Consider the following 17,613-nt stretch of genomic DNA (forward strand, 5'->3'; position numbering starts at 1 on the left):
GTTTCAAGTGACAGGAAAAGCAAAAGCAGTTCGGAGCGCAGAGCGATTTCCTGACGGCTAGCGTCATCGGCGCCATATCCCACGCTTGTGGAGGACGACCTTCCGAATTTTCCCGGTATGGAGTCGATTAGCGTGGGCATGCACGATAATCTGTCGCACCTTCATTTGGCGCTGTCTTAGCTGCATATCTCCATTGGATGTATGTACATCAGGTCCCTATGGTTCTCCGAAAGCAACATCACATTTGAATGCAGGCACTCTTCAACGTTGCAGGCGCTTCAATATTACCTCACAGAAACACAAACTGTCAGTTTGCAGCCCATGGACTAGGAGGCCTGAGACCCGGAAGAACGTTGATCTGTCAGCAAACGAACGACCTGAGCACAGTCAATGGATTTAAGGTAACGTAGGTACGCTCAAGGTAAGGTACCTGGCTCGCCTGGTTACATACGAATGATCTACAGGTCTATCTGCCTTGTAACTTAGGCACCTAGTGAGGGAAATTTCACAGAGTAATGGCAGACGCAGCAGGAGAACTAAGAAATACAGGGCCCTTTATATAGTACATTCAGGACAATAGTTCAGTCCTGCGTCGTGATCCTCTTCACATGTTCAATTTTACTGCACGGAACAAGAAGATGGAACTCCCCAAACCCACCAAGATTTAGACTGTGGGGCGTCTGCCGAGTATCCCTGCTCTCCCGAAGCCTCATCGTGCACAGACCCTATCGCCGTGAAATTCTGTGGGGTGCGCTCGAGGTAAGTCCCGTTGTACACAGTACTAATAGCAAGGAACTCAGTATGAGCACATCACGCAAATTGATGGACCCACACTTCTCGGATCTTCTCCTCGGTGATGATTGCCGCATCCTCCTACCTACTATGTATACAGTAAGGTAATGACTGACGTTTTGACGAGCCCTCAAAAGCGCGCGTCAGTCGTGTTGAGGCCACGAGCGCGCAGTTACTTGGTTGTCATGGCGACATCTCTCAGTCGGCATATATATCACTCTCTAACTTGCAAGCAAGAGTACTGAGTTTTGCCTTCTCTCATGGCAAAACGTTGAAGCTTTGAAATTCCGAGAAACGCACCAGTCCGAGTCACATCCCGAAATAAAGCAAGCAAAGCGACCATGTTCTCAATCCTCCCAGATCTTATGCCGCGGGATGTGAGTTATGGATTCCTTAACTACGATCCCTTTAACTACGCTATCTCACTCGTCCGAACCAACCGCTAATCTCTCATCTGCAGTCGCATTCCCTCTGGTACACTTCTTCACGCAACCCGAATCTTACTTCTCTCCCGCATTTTGACCCTTCTTCTATGAACGACAATGTCATTAATACTACCGTACCGAGCGTGAACCCGACCCAGAACACCCCGGCCCCGAACACCACCCCCACAGCCCGCCCGAGCAACGCCCCCTCGGCATCGGCCCAAATCATAGAGCGCTCCGCGCTGGGCCGGCTCCGCGCCGAAGAGATACTGATGGAGCGCCGCGCCGCCGCAATGTCCAACTTCGGCAGCACATGGTTGAAGCCGCCCGGAGTTTCCAAGACGCTGTTCCAGATGCGGGAGGAACAACGCGAACAGGAGGAGCACGAAGAGGCTATGCGACGCGAGAGATTGGCTCAGGAATTAGCCCAGGCAGAGGCCGAAGCGGCGGCTGCGGCGGCTGCGGAGGCGATGGGTGAGGATGTAGGCATGGAGGGGGAGGAGGATGATATGCTGATGGACGGGGAGGAGGCGAGGGATTTGGACGAGGATATTCCGGATGCGGACGAGGGCGGATTTGGCTATGACGGAGCTAGTGATGAGGAGGCGGAAGAGGAGGAAGTCAGCGACGAGGAAGATGATGACGAGGAGGAGGAGGAGGAGGAAGAGGAAGAGGAGGAGGATACGGAGGAGCACGAGATCTCTCATCTCCAGATGCAACAACGGCGACGTGCGCAGCAACGAGAATTGGCCAACCAGACCGCGAGCATACGCGCTACCGAGGATCGCATGCGCCAGATGATGGCACGCGGGAACTCGCAGAGCGACCATCTCGGCGAGGATTTCTACGGCGCAGAGGAAGACATCGGCGAAGAGGAGCAAGCACAAATGCTAGACGAAGACGACCTCCTCAGCGGCAATGCACATCCCGAGGCTGATGTGGAGCCCGGCCCGGACATGGACATGGACGCAAACCTGGACGACGACATCCCTGAGGCAGAACTGAGCGGTGGCTATGAGCACACCGACTCCGAGGCCTCGCTCAGTAGCGATGGCGATGGTCACGATCTCAGCTACGCCCGCAGTTCGCGGATGCTGCACCCCAGGGGTAGTCTGCGGCGCAGTCAGGGCGCGAGGTCGAGCCTTGATATCAGCGGCTTCTTGTCCAGAGACGGCAGCAGCATCATGGGGAGTAGCCCGCATATTCGAAGGGCTAATCACGAAAACTGAGGCATGGGACAACGGGTGGGGGGGAGTTATGTCGGTTCACCAAAGTCATGATACCCGTATTGTTGGGAGGCATTGGCGTCAGCGCAGGTTATTTGTTATCCACCACGGTTAGGACTGGGACTAGAACGGAGTTCAAAAGAAAGGGAAGGTCGTGTTCTGCATTACAACGTTCGTATCAAAACTAGGTAGCCTCTTCATCATGAATGCATGCGGCTACATTGGGCCACCAACATTCCATCAGTTACCAAGCCCAAAGGATGTATGCTTCCCAAACTCCAAGCGCCTGCGTGGCCAAGCCCTACCTTGGCCGACAACGCGATATTATCTAACCAAGACGAAATGCCCATACCTCGCTCTGGCCCGCTCAGAACAACCATACATAGATGAACAAGAGGATAACGGCTGCGAAGAAGGCCAGCCACACCCTCCAGCCCACGCCCGTCCGCTCCGCCATGACGAGCATCCTGTTCATGGTCCTGCCCAGTCGCAGCCGTGTCTGATCAAACCCCTCGTTCATCTTCTCCGCCAAGGCAGACGACTCGCGAATCTCGTCACCAATGGCTACCGTCATCTGGGTCCCAAGCACACATCAGCAACTGCCTTTTTCGGCGGCGAGACGCCAAGCAAGAAAACGCGCCAACTCACATCCTTCAGCATCTTAACCTTGCCCATAATCCCCTCCACCTGCTCATCATTCTGGCTCTCCAGCTCGTTTAGGACCGCGTCGCTGTATTGGCCCCTGTTTTGTTTCGTTTCGTTCCAGTCAGCCCTGGCTCTTTCTTGCCAGCTCTTAACCGCATCCACTCCAACCCGTTCAAAGGACCTGCCCTGCGCACGGTCAAAGGGATCTCGAATACGCACTTCCGATTAGGCGTCGCTGGCCTGTACCCCCTGCTCTCAGTCACCCCAGTTCCTAGATGGCTGCTACCGCTACCGCTGGCGCCGTTGGGTGGCTGGTACCCGCCATATCCGTAGCCGCCGGAACCCAGGTGTCGACTTGGACTTGTGCTGAGTGTCCTGCTGGCGCTGGCGCCTGTGTAGCCTTTGAAGAGGTCGCTGCGCGAGTCGCGCTGGTGCAGGGAGGAGGGGCCGAATCTAAGAAGTGATGAGCATCGTTGTTAGTAGTTTACATTTTGTTGACAGGGAAGCTGCAGTTGGGAGAAGGGTTGCGATGGGATCGCTGTGTATGATAAGGAACAGAGCATCGTGGTGTCGGAGCTGTCGGCTTAGGGGCAAAGATATCGCGACGAGAGCGCCGCGATAGAGTGTCGTGTTGGCTCAGGAAGGTTCGGTTCAGTGTCGAGCGTCCCGTCTCATCCGATCCACGGCGACGGGTGTTTGAATGCAGCTGCAGCCAAACGAACTCACCTCGAAGCCATGTTGTGCGCGTTTCGTAGAGGAGGTAGTGTTATATCGGCAATTGTTTAACTTCCATGGCGATCTAGGAGACAGCTTCGAAACGGAATCTACAACGGCGTCGATATTTTGCGGCGTTGTCGAGATGTGGAACAAAGTCAAACATCTCGGTTGCTAGCTGCTAGCCTGCTACCCTTTGTCCAGTCAAGGTGGCCACAATTTGCCCCATTGAGATTGGCCAATGCCGGCAGCACGCTAGGGCGGCAGACGTTGTTGTGTTTGGCCTTCAATTTAATCAAACCCCGTTTGCACGTCGAAGAATCCTGTGCCAATCACTGCTTGAGCCAGACCCTTGAGTGATGCGACCCAGCTATAGTGCTGTAGTAGTGTACAGTAGCTAGGCGCAACAACCCAAGCTTGTACCACTCGCCTCCATAGTGGACTGTAGTGCTTGGACCGCACGATCAATGGGCTGTGCGCTTCTACATGGAGGTGGCATGCCTGAAAGTCGCTTGAGTACCAGGGTCGCAACGCAAAGCTGGATGGTGCATTGATGAATTGCCCGGCAAGGGAGCAAACAGTCAAGAATCTCGAGTAGAAGTGCTCTGCACCACAAGCGGACGACGATAGCTGCAAATTCCCATGTACGTAAGTCAATTTCATCCGCGAGCGCATCCTCGCAGGTAGTAATAAGAGCCCCTCAATCACTATAGGCAGGCGGACAAGCAGCGATTTGGATCCGCTCGCTACCACCAGACCCTGCTGAAAGTTCAACTATCCAGCATGAATGAGGTTGGCCATATCCATTCATGACATCGTATCCATTCCATCGTCGTATCAAGCGCTCACAGTAGTGTCAGCGGGGGCTTGGACCGGGGCCTCTGCGGGCTTCTGAATGGCGCCCTCGGGGAGCTCGGGGGTCTGCTGGACGGGGTCCTCCTAATCCTCGTCCATCTTCTCGTCCTCAACCTCGAAGTCCTCGTCATCTTCATCTTCATCATCGTCGGCAGGATTCTCCGCCGCGGCCTTGGCGAAGTCGATCACCTTGCCGCGAGTGCGACGTCCAATGACGTTGTCAAGATCGATCTCCTCCATGTTATCCTCATCAGCTGCGGAGCGGTTAGTCGCGTAACAATGCACGTGGGATAGTGCAGGGCAAGAAACATACGAGCTTCGGCCTCCTAGGAACAGATCACGTTAGCGCCGAACTGTGAAGGGGATGGGCGACTCTTGTGGGAGGCTTACCTCGGGGACATCGTCGTCCTCCTCGTCATCGTCATCGTCGTCGTCCTCAGCCATAGACGTGTCCTCAACAGGCTCCTCGGTCGCGGGAGCTTTGCCCTTACCCTTGAGGTCGGTCGCGGTCGCGGCGCCGTTCTCAGGGTTGGTGACGGCCATGGAGTCGTTCGTTCCGTTCTCGCCAGCCATGTTTGCGATCGAAGTGAACCTCACGAGAGAATGTATGAGATTGTCGTGTTGCTTGTTTTGATGCTCTGAGCACGAATTGCCAAGTCTTGAAAACTCTCGAGCGAAGGATTGACTGGAGAAGGGTGGGATGAGGAAAGGTAATGGTTAATGTAAAACACAACAGGAAGGTGGCAGATAATAAACAGGCCTTCCGAATCTCTGGGCTGCAGCGCGCGCCTTCCCAACTCAGTGTTGGCTCTGTGGGGCTCATTGGGGAGGTCAAAGTGGATCGGCCGGTAACCACTGGCAACCAGCTGACAGACATCCCGCTGCGAGCCACGGTGTGTCAAGCGCAACCAAACGGCTGACAAGCTGATGAAAAAGAGTGACAGGGAAACCGTAAGCGTCAAAAGAAGGACCAGGCGGCTCCATAGAATTTAAAGATGTGAGGCCGCTTCTGGCTCAGGATGACGGGGATTTGGACAGAAGAATGAGCCAAAGCACCTACCCTACCAGACAGGCAATAAAGGAAACACCTTCACTCATCGGGATAGATATATCAAGGATCGATGATTGAGACGTGCCGAAACACAGGACCGAGCCAGATTGAATCTATTACTTCTGCTCTCCCCCTCCAGAAAGCATTAAAAATGCCCCGATCGCCAACGCCCACCAGTACCTGTAGCAATATGTCAGCATCAATACCCGTTCTTCACACATCACCGCAAGGAGTAGGGTAGAAGGGGAAGGAGAGGAACGCCCACGACGTACTTCTGCAAAAAGGTCTTCTCCTCGGGCGCCACCACCTTTCTCCCATCCTGGCTCAGCACGACCGGCTTCCCCAGCACCGGCTGCGCGCCCAGGGTCGTCCGCACCACCACAGCCTGCGGGCCAAAGTCCCTCGTCTGGCCCGCATCGATCGCCACACCGCGGCAGAGCACGCCGATGTAGTTGCCGTCAGCGTCCAGCGAGAGCACGAAGCGCGGCGCGTAGCCTTTGGCGAAGTTCTCGACCGATGCCACCGAAGTCGAGGAGATCCAGCGCTGCGAGGCGGCGTCGTAGACGCCGATACGGACGAGTTCAGTTGTTGACGGGTCTATGTCGGGGGCCTCGTAAGATAAGACTTCCGATGTCTCTTCCGAGTCTTCTGTTGTTGTTGATAATGGGTGAAGATCCGGGACGGCTAGCTCAACGAGAAGGGACGGGGTCGGTTCGGTTTCGGCGGAAGTGAGCGGCTGGATGTAGATGGACGTGGTACGGCTTGTCGACTCTGCCGCGCTGGCGAGGACCGCCGCTAGGAAGGCCGAAAGCACTGTCGGAAACCTCATCTTCGCTGTCCGCGGTCGGCGGCTGGATACTGAGGCGTTGTTGTTGGCGGCTGCCGTTGGGACATCGTGGTATTGCAAGTTCTTGGCATGGTGACCCACCCATTATCGATTGCAACATCCCCCACAACATCGGGAGTGGACGCGACCCCACCGTGCGATATGACGCTGGAATGACCGGAGTATCATCCGGAAGGGTTCATTCAGTCTTCGAGGGAGTCTGATAAATCCAGCAACGGGTCTCGACATGAGCATAACTGATGTTGTTTTTTTAGGTGGAGATATATTCGCTTGACTGCCATGGTATCTCTAACCAGACATGATACATATAGATCCTAACATAACCTCGAGCTTGTAACCCTAGCAAGCTCATAGCCATCCTGCTTTTCCCGATGTTGAGGTCTCTCTCCCCAACACCAGAAAGCCGAAGTAATTCCAAACATGTCCCCGCCTATTCGCGGCTAATTGCGCGCTCCAAGCGAGAGTTTTCTTATCGTCTCTCATAGTTCCAAGTAAATTCTATTCCTCCAACAGACGGCCGCGGGCCCGCCTGTATGTGACACAGCATTCATCAAGGGCCCAGACCGTGGGCTTGTTTCAAGATGCCTCCCCTTGGCCTTCCACAACGCCGTCGTCCTCATCGAGCTCGTCGCTATCCTCCACGGCATCGCTGCTGTCAGAATCTTCGTTCTCTGCCCCTTCGAGCCTGTAGCCCGGGCATCTCTCAACAAGTCCAGAATAATATGCAACCAAGACTTCCGGGTTGGGAACAATTTTCCAGTCAACACGGTGCAAGAATTCGAGCTCCAGTAGTTTGAGCTCTGCCACTTTGACGCCCCCAACTCTAGCGTAAGTTGAATTGTTCCAGAACGCATCGGACAGTCCTTTCGCCGCGACCGTAGCGGCGGTAATGAGAAATCGGTGCACGGTCAGGGTGTTGATGGTGAAATCGGGGTATAGTGCGCATAAGCGGTCAATGTAGTAGACCATGGAGAGGAGGAGGGGCGGGGTTAGAGTCGCGTGCTTCGCGAGGCGGTGAAGGTAATCGAGTACTGATATCCCGGGGGCAGTTCTGGACTTCGGTCAGTTCTTCTGCACATGGGTCAACGGAAACAAAACACTCGAAAGAGACGCACCGGGAATGGAAGCGGGTGAGGTGGCCCGACTTGAGGGCGAGCGTATCGTTCGTCTCGATGAGCTCTCCTAGCATATGCGCGATAAGGACGACCATGTCCTCTACCGGACAGTATTCGTATCGCAACGGTAGGACTTTCGGGGGCGCGGTTTCGGGCTTGGCCCGTTTTGATATCGTTGAGGGGTTTTGTAACGTATCGGGCGCCAATCCGCTCGTGCTGCTACCGGGCCCTTGAGAATTTCTTCTCTTAGACGGAGAGGCAGTCAGGGACGGAGAATCCATGCGCTGCTTCGAACCGGCAGGCGCCGTTTTAGAGGGCTTCGCCGGCGACCGCGCGACAACGGCGGGCCGCTCCTCGGGGGCGGCCATTGCTTTTTGTGCCTTGGACTCGTGCTGGTCGGCTTTACCGGTCGGTGGTACTCGCGGGAGCAATGCGCCGGTGGCGTAATCCATAGGCTCCATAGGCGAGTACTGGGTCGCAGCGTCGACGGCTACATATCGTTTTTGTTGCGGTGCTGCGGACGAGGTTATTGCGGCTGCAGGCGAGGTAGACGGCCGGCGAGACTTGGCGACCGCCGGAATCCTGGGAGAAGCGTATCTCGGCGAGGGGCCTGGTGCATAGTGGAAGCTGTGAAGGCTACTTCGAGGCGATGCATTGGCTGGACTGGCGGGAACGGGAGAAGACCGTGCCAACATCATCCCAACCTCATTTCCTCCTCCCGCGAAGCGCAGGCAATGCGCGAGTGAGAAGTTGAACCCGAGAAGTCTTGTGCGGCAAGCCCAGTCCGGGACGGTGGGGCATGCGCGAGATCGGCCCACAGAGCACTGGGCACTGACCGCGCTCCTTCTCGGTGTCCGGAACCAGCCCAAGTTCGAAATTTCAACAACACCAGCACCCTGTCACCTCTTTCTCGGGGAATTGGCAGTTCCCAAGTCGTGCACATGCCCGGACAGAAGATCGATTTGCGCTGGCACGACGCAGGCTCGAAACCCTAAGTAATCGGATACCGGCTGTGGTATTGATGTCCCGACGTAAGATGCCTTCCAGGTTCTTCGTGCCAGCGGGACAGGTCACAGGAGCGGTGTTCGTTGCGGTAAATCCCGAGGTGGCCTCTTTCGGGCAATAGGGATGATGGACAGTGAGGGTAAATAGTGTCCACATCAGGAGCACACTTATCAGATATATATCTCTCGCGCAGCTCTCGTAAGGGTTGGTAGCACGTCGATGTGTGCCTTTTCTTCCTCAATGAGCGCCCAATGAGCAATTGAGTGCGATAGCTGAACCCACTCCACAGATCACGTTGCCATGCGAGGGACACCGACTCGCCGGGAGCCATCCAGGTCTAGTGCCGGCCCGTGATTGGCACAGTGCCGGGGTCTCGACGCAAAGAGGCGGGCTTGGCACCACGACACAGCAAGATCAGGGCATGGGCGGTGACAACAGGGAATTGAAGGCCATGTGGTGCTCTGGCACGCTTCTTTGTTGTTGAGAAAGGGACAACTTCCCGGGCACTTATTATGTAGATTACTTGGAGTCGAGGTAAGAGTGCAGGTCATTGGGCGTGTCCTTCATAGAGCTGTCAAAGTGCCAATTCAATCAGAAGTTCGGTGTCTGGAAATGGCAGTTGAAGTCAAAACCGGGGAAGTTTTACACACCTAGCTGTCATCTTCCATCAGCTGTCCACGTGCCAAGTAATGGTCGATGGTATGGGGTCGAGAACCTCTCCATTCTTGTTTCCTGGTAATCCGTAGACTTCTGCCATCCTTGTCTGAGGTTGAAGCATTAGGAAGCGCGGCTTAAGCTCTCGTGTAGGTAGGAAAGCAACACAGGCAGGGGTAGTAGTATACATACAAGAGAATAACACTCATGTCCGATCAGTGAAATCAATGGCCAGCGATTCTCATACAAATCGTCATCCAGTGGGCTCAATTAGCTACATACACTGCGTACCTACGGACAGATACCCAAGGTAAACTACCTCGTAGGTAAAGGTGGTTGTCCTATAGTACTTGAGGGTCCGAGCGTTTTTCATCCGATGGCCTCCTCTAAACAAATTGTGCTCAATGACGTGAGCGAGATTGTTGGTAGCGTGGTCGGTGCGGTTGATGGATGGGTTTTGTTAGGGAGTATCGTCAGTGGTGGTGGTGGTGGTGGTGAATCGTGACGGTGGTGGTCCATCGGTTGGAAAACGCTCGGACCCCCACAAGTACTAGTAGCTCGCGTCGGCTATATCCGCAGTCATTGAACTGCTGCATCACTTTAACATCGGCCATCCTGCACTGCATCGATTTCTCAAATGCTGCTCAGTGAAGAACGGCTCCCGGACTGGCACACGAATTCCTGTTCCCAAATAAAAGCGAGCGGTACCGCTCTGTATTAGGGAATCGGCAGGAGGCAAATATCGAAGCGCCACTCGGTAGTCGTCCACGGTCCATCTTCAAGCGTTCAACAACTCTCTCCTCGAGCTCTGTTCAAACGCCCAAATCGATCATCGCCGCACACATCGATCCACCGTAGATAGACAGAACCTCCTTTCAACGAGCGGCTCGCCCGCAGCCCGACGAGATCCGCAGTTTGGTGCCATGGCTCTGGTGCAGAGCCCGGCAGTTCTCTCGCAAATCAGAGTTGCGAGGAGTTTTTCGGAGCAAGCTGCCTCCCTTCGAGCGATAAGGGATGAAATAATCGGCCATGACCGGCGGAAGGAGTGGTGGGTGCAAAATGGCATCTTGGAGCTTCTCGTCAAATTCCTAGAAAACAATGTCCAGTCACCAAGGTTGAGCGGCAAAGAACGCAGTGGAGCAGGGCAGTCTGGGCCGCTGGGAGAAGGTGAAGTGGTGCGGCTGCTGTCTCTCCAACTTCTTGCCAGCTTTGCATACGGTGAGTCCGCCCTGGCCCCGACTTCAAAGCCGATGTCGTATACTAACCTGGGCCAGCTGGCGCCGCATTCCTTGGCGCTCTCCATGCTGCCGGCGTGGTCCCGGCCATCATACCGGCAATATCTCCTGATTATAATCCTCCCCAGGTTGTATTAGCCGCACTACGGGTCCTGCACAACATCACGGCCTCCGCCCGCCTCGCACCTACCGCGGCGGACGGTACGAGCGGTCTATCAGAAGTCATATTCGCTCCTCGCACGCTTGACCAACTACGCTGTATTCTTTACGACGAAAGGACAGACGCTACGGTACAAGAGCAGAAGCGCTTGATAGCCAGGCTAATAAGTCAGTTGTGTAAATGTGCCCACCATCGAAAGGCGCTGGCCGATTCGGGTATCTTGGATTCGCTCGCTACGATGCTTGCGAGCTTCGTCGTAGCCAGGGGGGAAGTTGTGCCGAGAGCCGAGATACTAGCGCAGAGCGACGGTCTGACGTTCGAAATACCAGATCCTGCCCCTCCTGGCGCCGATCTTGCGCTGGTTCTCGAGGCACTGTCAACTATCATCGCGAACTCGCGGTTTTGCTCATGTCTTTTGTTGTGTTCCCCAGCAATCATGGCCATCTTCCCCTCAGCCGAGTTTGTGCCTCTTGCTTCGGAATCAAAGGCCGCCTGGAATGCGCTCGAGATGAGCGGCTTTGGCAATACTCGCGCCAGGAACCCCGGAGCGATGGACTATCTGCTTCCGGCCATCGCTGTGCCAACAACCAGATCTCAGTCGGGTCGCTTTGCCGAGTATCCGCCCTTGGGCGTCTCCTTATCGCGCGACAACCTTGCCTCGAGCACGCGATCTTCCACCTTCAAGTTCACGGGCTGGGAATCGAGTCGATTCGATGGTGCTTCTGGAGAGGACGGCGACGCTGACGAGCCAGAGAGCCCTCTTATTCCGTGGCTGATTCATCTCATCCGGTCGACAGACGGCCTCGAGAGAGTCATGGCCGCGTCCCTTCTGACATCGTTGTTCAAGGCAGGTTTCGCCACTCCAGAGCGGGAACAGGCACTGGCCGTGCTCGTTGTCCCGCTCCTCTGCCGAATGATGAGGGAAAACGACCAGGAGGTCCGGAGCTCTGTTCAACACGCGGCGATCGTCGAGCCGGAGATCGCCAGGCGCTGGGCTATTCAGGAGAAGGTGCCCGAGGTCTTGGCTCGCCTTGTTGGAGAGAGCGAGACACTGCAAAAGGCCGCCCATGATTGCGGCATAATCAAGACGGTGGCAAAGATCCTGAAAGACTCGTACGAGTCGCCGCCAGTACAGTCACCTCCGCGGCCGTGGTCACCTACGCCCAATCGAGGGACCGGCACCCAGGACGGTCCGCCTACGTGCCGAGTCGGGCCTGCCGGCCAAACTCCGGCCTATGCTCATACCATAAAAATGAGGGAGAACTCGCTAAAGCTTGTGGCGGGAATGGCCACGCTCAGCAACGACTACCGGCAGGCGCTTGTCAAGGAGGGGGTCATGGCATACGTAGTGGAGTATCTATCGCCGTCTCTGAAGAAGTCCATTAACGCCAAGGAGAAACCGACGACAGAGAGGGCCACGGAGGACGGAACGGGCGGCGCAACTTCGCCTGGCAGTCACAATCCAAATACAGTTATCATCGCAGCCTGCCATGTAGTAAGGGCACTGGGACGATCACCGAGCATTTTGCGGACGACTCTACAGGATCATGACGTCGGGGTGCGTATCAACGAGCTTGCCCGGCATCCAGATGCTGAGGTCCAGATTGCCGCCTTGAGCGCGATCATCAACCTGGTGACAAACTGCAGCCCCATGGTGGAGGTGAGTCTCGATTCCATTGGATGTCCCAGTGCCTACTGCAAAGTGGCATGCATATTAACACGGGCTGAATAGCCTCTTCTCGAGGCTGGAATTGTCAGGACCCTGTGCGAACACGCGCACTCGCTCAATCCTGGCTTGAGACTCAACGCGTTATGGGCGCTCAAGCACTTGGTAATGGACCTGGACAACACCCGCAGGAAGCAATGTCTCGAAGAGCTCGAACCTGGCTGGCTCGTCCAGCTCATAAGCGATGACACATCCGAAGAAGAAGCATTGCACGTGCAAGGGCGATCGGAACGACGGGCCACCGACGCAGGTGACGGCGAAGACATAAGCACGGCTGAGGCCCGCTACGAAGACGACACGCACGGATCCTGGACCTGGCCCGCCCTGAGCCGGATTGCCCAGCGAACAATCTCACCGCGGCTGCAGCAGACATCCATCAAACTCTCAGCGCTTCGCGACGCGGAGCTCAACCCGCAACGCAAAGCCCGCAACGACAGTCTCGCTATACAAGAGCAAGGCCTCGGCTTCGTTCGCAACCTGATCGCACTCCCCAACCTGTCCAGCCAGACCGACATGGTCGACTACCTCTTCACCGAGCTGGGGCAGGACCGCCTCTTCGGTATCCTGGCCGACAAGCTCAAGGTCCGCGTTGTCGGCGCCTTCAGCCGCCGCCTCAGCCGCGGGCGCGACACCCTCGTGCTGTACCCGCAGGCGCGCATCGTCGAGAACCTGGCGTATATCCTCGCGCACATCGCGGCGGGCCTGCCGCGGCACCGCCAGCTAGTCGTGGCGCAGACGGAGCTACTCAAGCTGCTGAGCGCGCATATGAATAGTAAGGACATCGGGGTCCGCAAGGCGCTGTGCCAGCTGTTTATGAACCTGAGCACTGTGGAGAGTGACGGGGAGAGGGGCCCTTCCGCGCAGAGGGCGCTGGAGTTGGAGCGGCTGGGCTTCTTGGCCAAGTTGGAGGGGCTTGAGCAAGGGGATGCCGATCTGGATGTCCGGCAGCGGGCGAAGGCTGCGGTGGCGCAGATGAAGACGCCTACTTCGTAGTTACGCTCTGTACACTACAGTCGGCGTGTGAGGGGGGTCGACCGGACGAGGAGAGGGTAGGAGCCCAGGTGAGGGGACCGGGACCGGGGCCAGGTCTGTCGGGATCGTCGGATCGTCGAGATCCTCATTGGTGTTGTAGTTGTTGGGGAAAGGGCGAACGCCCGCGCGAGGCCACATGAGCTCGCAAGGCAATACAAAGTACGATGGTTTTATGGTTGCAGCTACAGCACTGCAACGACGGGACAGGGAACGGGGTATTCAGGTATTCTCACACTCTATGGCGCGAGCCGGTATTTGGACTGGGAGGACGGGCGTCACATAGCACATGCAGCAGAAGTATGGAACTCATTTTGAATGGTTTTGGTTTGGTCAGGTCAAATTGCTGAAAGGGAGGCTCCTACGGCTCAGTATATACGGTGCATACAAATACGTGTTTTCGTGCCAGTGTTTTAAGCAGCTACTGTAGTCATTATATCTTACTGGGGTATAATACCAGTAGCTTAAGCTCGGGTTTTAATATAGTTTATGAAGTACCTAGATGTTATCCTCTGTGAAGCTGTGGGAAACGTCCGCTCCGTCGGTCTCGGCCCAAGTTAGCACCAGAAAAGGAACGATCAACCTCACTGCACATACTAGTAGTGCCCTCATGACTGCCGAGATGGGGGACAGATTTTCGCGGATATACTCGGCTTCTAGCTGGAATGGACGGGATGTATTTCCTAAACTGAGTCGGGCTGAGTCACGCGGACTTTGTGATTCACGGGAGTGGCTACAGCCCAATTTATTAGCGTATCACGTGTGTGATACTAGTGGTAAGGCGAAGAAGGAGTTGAGGGGAGAAGAGGTAGCGTGTCTTAAGGCTCAAGTCACGTCATGCCCGGCTCAGGTCGTTTCATGCATGTTCTCGGATCCCGGACCTGGGTCGGAACCCGATACACTACTACTGCCCAACACTCATCTGGACTGGCAGAGCTCGTGCAGAGCTGCACAATGCCGAAAGCGCGACCAAAGCACGAAGTGGTGACCCAACTGAGCGTTGCTGAGGTAGGCAGCTGCCCCCGCATGAGTGTAGTTGTACTGAAACCTCGACAGGAAGGTGCTCAAGGACATGATCGTCTCTGAACATCACATTGGAGAATGGGCTCCGAGGGTTGTCGTGCTGTGCAATACTTTGAAGCTCAACCAATGACACAGCTCGGGAGCTACCCATGCTCTTGTGGCTCGAGAGGTGCATCTGGCTAGAAGCTTCGAGCTCCAAAAAGCCGATGTGTTGGTGGCGTGGTGAGTGGGACGGCATGCATCTAGATCCCTGTCTGCCCCACCGCCTGTGATCGGCGCGGCTCTCACCATTGAACGTCACTTCCATGTGCCGGCATTAGCGAGGGCTAGGTTGAATGCGTGATGACGGCTATGATATGAGCAGTCAATGCAATCAATCTATCGAGAAATGAAGCCATCCGGAATCAGTGAATGATTGCGGACGCGAAGATGTGCTAATGCGGTTTGCCGCTGCTGTGTGGTGCCTATTTGGGCTGCAATGAACTTCTGTTGCACCCATGGCACTAATACACTACATGTAAGGTGAGCCGTCTGTGAAGCGTTCCTTCCTGTCGTGATTTGGCTGCGGTCTACTGCAAGTGTGAAAACTTTTCGATTCGTTTCCGCGAAAAAGGCGTGGCATCTGATGGCCAAATTTTCCTTCGGCCGTCGAATCACATCCCTATTCATCGCCAGTCCTGCCGTCATGTGCTGCTACTTCCGGCCAATGGCCATCCGATGCTTCCGGTCGATCCGTCCCTATCTTCCTCATCTGTGAGTCCTATCGAGCTAGTGTACTGTGGTACACTAATCCCATCCCGATCAGCAATCGTCACTGCTCCGTCATGTGGTGATTTCTCCCGCAATGATGCCAAGCATCGGCCCGGAGCCGGCCATTGGCTCCACACGGATGCCGATGTCATGATCCACTTTTGCTAGCTGGGTGAGGGTGCCGGAAGCCAATCGATACGCCTTGTGCATGAAGAAGTGCAAACTGCAGACGCAGAGACACGCCTTGCATTGACTTCTCCCTTCGATGGCGATCATGGCTGGAAGAAGCCAATAGGTCTGGCGTGCGCTTGTTTGGTGTCGGTGCCGTTTGGGACTTTGTTGGGGTTCGCCATGTTTGTTGCTTACACTACACAACTCGAGGCTAAACCGTGTTTGTATTTTGAGTTTGTAAGACATCACACAGCCGGGAGACCACGGAACCGCGGGGCATGTCGATATCCCGAAGCTACCGGGTTGCAGCGGGAAGGGTGCATTGCTGTGATGCAGCAAACCGCGAGGGCCGTGAGGGGCGTGATCGAGTGATCGAGTGATTTTGGACTCTATCGGCATGTTGTTGCAGGGCGCTTGTCGCTACCACAGCACGATGGCAAATCAGAAACAGGTTTCTGTCTGCTCTTGGGTGGTTTCGCTTAGTGTTCCAGTCAGGCACTCCCGATGGGCTCCAGATCGCTCATTGTCGATGACAGAGCTTCCCGGCCGGGCTCCTCGGAGTTCCAGATTCTTCGTTCGCTGCTCCGAGCGAGGTAGGGCTGGCAGCTGCGCTCTTTGGAGAGAGGAGAGAGAGATCGAAGACATCATCCGGGCCCTGAGCTGTGTGTGACACGGCTATAAGACGCACCGCTTCCCCCCTTCCCCTCCTCGTGGCCAGACAGCCAACATCTGCCCACAATTGCTCAGACATCCAGCGCCGATCTCACACATCACACACCTCAAAACTCAACTCTTGTACAATACCCCAAGCGAGACCGCAGAGGACAGTCTGATCTGGTAGCCGCCATGGTAGCCCTACTTTACCCTCGCAACGACGCCCTGAGGACTCATCCGCCGGCGGGTGACCAGTACCTGACGACCAATGGCTCCAACTGGCTGTTTACCGTCACCGCCATCTTTGGCTTTTCTGCTGTAAGTCATGACCGCCTACGCGCCGGAGTGTCGGTCGCTTTGGACTAATCGCATCGCCGTGCTCCAGCTTGCCCTCTATGCCCTGAAGTTCCGTGCCCGTGCCGGCGAGCGCTTCTTCCACTACCTGTTCATCATCGCCTTCCTGACCGGCCTGGTCGCCTACTATGCCATGGCGTCCGATCTTGCCTGGGACACGGTCCGGCAGGTCAACCAGGTCGGCCACTCGGGTGTCCTCCGCCAGATCTTCTGGGCCAAGTACGTCTTCTGGGTCGTCGCCTTCCCCGCCATCATCATCGCGCTGGGCGTCCTGAGCGGCGTCTCCTGGGCCACCATCTTCTTCAACGTCGCGCTGTCGTGGGTGTGGATCATCAGCTACCTCGTGGCCGCCTACACGCCGTCCAACTACAAGTGGGGCTTCTTCGCCTTCGGTCTGCTGGCCCACATCTTCCTGGCGCTGTCGACCCTGCAGACCGGCCTGAAGACCGCCACCCGCGTCGGCATCAAGGGCGACTACTTTGCCCTTGCCGGCTACGTCAACTTCCTGTGGCTGCTCTACCCCATTGCCTGGGGCCTGAGTGACGGCGGCAACCGCATCGGCGTTGTCGCGAGCTTCATCTGGTTCGGCATCCTCGATGTGCTGCTGCTGTGCGGCGTCGCCTATGGCATCGTCGTACTGTCCCGCCGCTGGGACTACAACCGCCTGAACATCGCCTTCACCCAGTACGGCCGTGTCCCTCACCACGCCGGAACCTTCCCCGAGAAGAACACGACTGCTACGCCGGCTGCTACCGCTGCTCCCGCTGTGTAAAGAGCTGTGCCCAACATGATCAGTCAAAACGGATCTGAAGGGGTGAGAAAGAACGAGTTTGGAGAAGGGGGTGAGGCCCGATTCCTGTGGTTCTTCAATTCTCCCCCTCCGTTCCGCAGAATCCAAGCAAAACGCAGAAACGAAAAATTGGAGGATTTGACGGTGGAATGCACCTTGAGCCTTTTGTTTTGAAGATACCCACGCTCGCTATAAGGGATAGACGGAAGGATTTGTTTTCGGTGATGATAATGTATAATTCACACACTCATGACACAGCCAATCAATCTTTGGGGTTAGGAAATGCATATATATACCCTCCTGAAATATATCATTGAACTCATCATCTACCGATCTCGTCAAGGCCATTGGACATGATTGTGCAAGAAGAGATTGAGAGATTAGCCACGGTC

General features: G+C 55.7%; 7 protein-coding genes across 7 annotated transcripts; 3 read left to right on the plus strand and 4 right to left on the minus strand.

The window, feature by feature from the left end:
- The first annotated feature begins 872 nt into the window (after positions 1-872).
- B0T15DRAFT_418711 (Apc15p protein-domain-containing protein) lies at positions 873-2,585 on the plus strand. Its single transcript, XM_062865514.1, has 2 exons — positions 873-1,169; positions 1,253-2,585. Exons 1-2 carry the CDS (start codon positions 1,134-1,136, stop codon positions 2,444-2,446), a joined length of 1,230 nt encoding a protein of 409 aa, XP_062720342.1. The 5' UTR covers positions 873-1,133; the 3' UTR covers positions 2,447-2,585.
- Positions 2,586-2,587: 2 nt separating this feature from the next.
- On the minus strand, positions 2,588-4,128 carry B0T15DRAFT_437047 (uncharacterized protein). Its single transcript, XM_062865841.1, has 4 exons — positions 3,815-4,128; positions 3,308-3,541; positions 3,092-3,185; positions 2,588-3,017 (listed from the first exon to the last, which is right to left on the minus strand). The coding sequence occupies exons 1-4, from the start codon at positions 3,823-3,825 to the stop codon at positions 2,811-2,813; spliced, it is 546 nt and encodes a 181-aa protein (XP_062720343.1). The 5' UTR covers positions 3,826-4,128; the 3' UTR covers positions 2,588-2,810.
- A 481-nt stretch (positions 4,129-4,609) lies between these two features.
- On the minus strand, positions 4,610-5,527 carry B0T15DRAFT_245998 (histone H2A.Z-specific chaperone CHZ1). The gene is made up of 3 exons (XM_062863123.1): positions 5,048-5,527; positions 4,971-4,983; positions 4,610-4,911 (listed from the first exon to the last, which is right to left on the minus strand). The coding sequence occupies exons 1-3, from the start codon at positions 5,228-5,230 to the stop codon at positions 4,742-4,744; spliced, it is 366 nt and encodes a 121-aa protein (XP_062720344.1). The 5' UTR covers positions 5,231-5,527; the 3' UTR covers positions 4,610-4,741.
- A 297-nt stretch (positions 5,528-5,824) lies between these two features.
- On the minus strand, positions 5,825-6,537 carry B0T15DRAFT_495019 (uncharacterized protein; the record flags this gene model as incomplete). Its single annotated transcript, XM_062867074.1, has 2 exons — positions 5,825-5,888; positions 5,981-6,537. The coding sequence occupies 2 exons, from the start codon at positions 6,535-6,537 to the stop codon at positions 5,825-5,827; spliced, it is 621 nt and encodes a 206-aa protein (XP_062720345.1).
- A 407-nt stretch (positions 6,538-6,944) lies between these two features.
- B0T15DRAFT_246057 (cyclin-domain-containing protein) lies at positions 6,945-8,514 on the minus strand. The gene is made up of 2 exons (XM_062863124.1): positions 7,671-8,514; positions 6,945-7,606 (listed from the first exon to the last, which is right to left on the minus strand). The coding sequence occupies exons 1-2, from the start codon at positions 8,366-8,368 to the stop codon at positions 7,132-7,134; spliced, it is 1,173 nt and encodes a 390-aa protein (XP_062720346.1). The 5' UTR covers positions 8,369-8,514; the 3' UTR covers positions 6,945-7,131.
- Positions 8,515-10,252: 1,738 nt separating this feature from the next.
- Positions 10,253-13,443, plus strand: B0T15DRAFT_486127 (armadillo-type protein; the record flags this gene model as incomplete). Its single annotated transcript, XM_062866336.1, has 3 exons — positions 10,253-10,547; positions 10,604-12,384; positions 12,457-13,443. 3 exons carry the CDS (start codon positions 10,253-10,255, stop codon positions 13,441-13,443), a joined length of 3,063 nt encoding a protein of 1,020 aa, XP_062720347.1.
- A 2,603-nt stretch (positions 13,444-16,046) lies between these two features.
- B0T15DRAFT_246192 (uncharacterized protein) lies at positions 16,047-17,287 on the plus strand. The gene is made up of 2 exons (XM_062863126.1): positions 16,047-16,395; positions 16,463-17,287. Exons 1-2 carry the CDS (start codon positions 16,270-16,272, stop codon positions 17,201-17,203), a joined length of 867 nt encoding a protein of 288 aa, XP_062720348.1. The 5' UTR covers positions 16,047-16,269; the 3' UTR covers positions 17,204-17,287.
- Positions 17,288-17,613: the final 326 nt, after the last annotated feature.

Source organism: Chaetomium strumarium, assembly GCF_033439665.1.
Source record: "Chaetomium strumarium strain CBS 333.67 chromosome Unknown B0T15scaffold_5, whole genome shotgun sequence".
Classification (NCBI taxonomy): Eukaryota; Fungi; Ascomycota; class Sordariomycetes; order Sordariales; family Chaetomiaceae; genus Chaetomium; species Chaetomium strumarium.

Coding starts and splice junctions, on each gene's coding strand:
- B0T15DRAFT_418711 (XM_062865514.1), top strand. CDS start 1,134: ATGTTCTCAATCCTCCCAGATCTTATGCCGCGGGAT. Junction 1,170..1,252: donor CAGATCTTATGCCGCGGGAT/GTGAGTTATGGA, acceptor TCTCATCTGCAG/TCGCATTCCCTCTGGTACAC.
- B0T15DRAFT_437047 (XM_062865841.1), bottom strand. Junction 3,186..3,307: donor CCAGCGACGCCTAATCGGAA/GTGCGTATTCGA, acceptor GAAACAAAACAG/GGGCCAATACAGCGACGCGG. Junction 3,018..3,091: donor AGGTTAAGATGCTGAAGGAT/GTGAGTTGGCGC, acceptor CTTGGGACCCAG/ATGACGGTAGCCATTGGTGA.
- B0T15DRAFT_245998 (XM_062863123.1), bottom strand. CDS start 5,230: ATGGCTGGCGAGAACGGAACGAACGACTCCATGGCCGTCACCAACCCT.
- B0T15DRAFT_246057 (XM_062863124.1), bottom strand. CDS start 8,368: ATGATGTTGGCACGGTCTTCTCCCGTTCCCGCCAGTCCAGCCAATGCA. Junction 7,607..7,670: donor CTCACCCGCTTCCATTCCCG/GTGCGTCTCTTT, acceptor ACCGAAGTCCAG/AACTGCCCCCGGGATATCAG.
- B0T15DRAFT_246192 (XM_062863126.1), top strand. CDS start 16,270: ATGGTAGCCCTACTTTACCCTCGCAACGACGCCCTGAGGACTCATCCG. Junction 16,396..16,462: donor CCATCTTTGGCTTTTCTGCT/GTAAGTCATGAC, acceptor GCCGTGCTCCAG/CTTGCCCTCTATGCCCTGAA.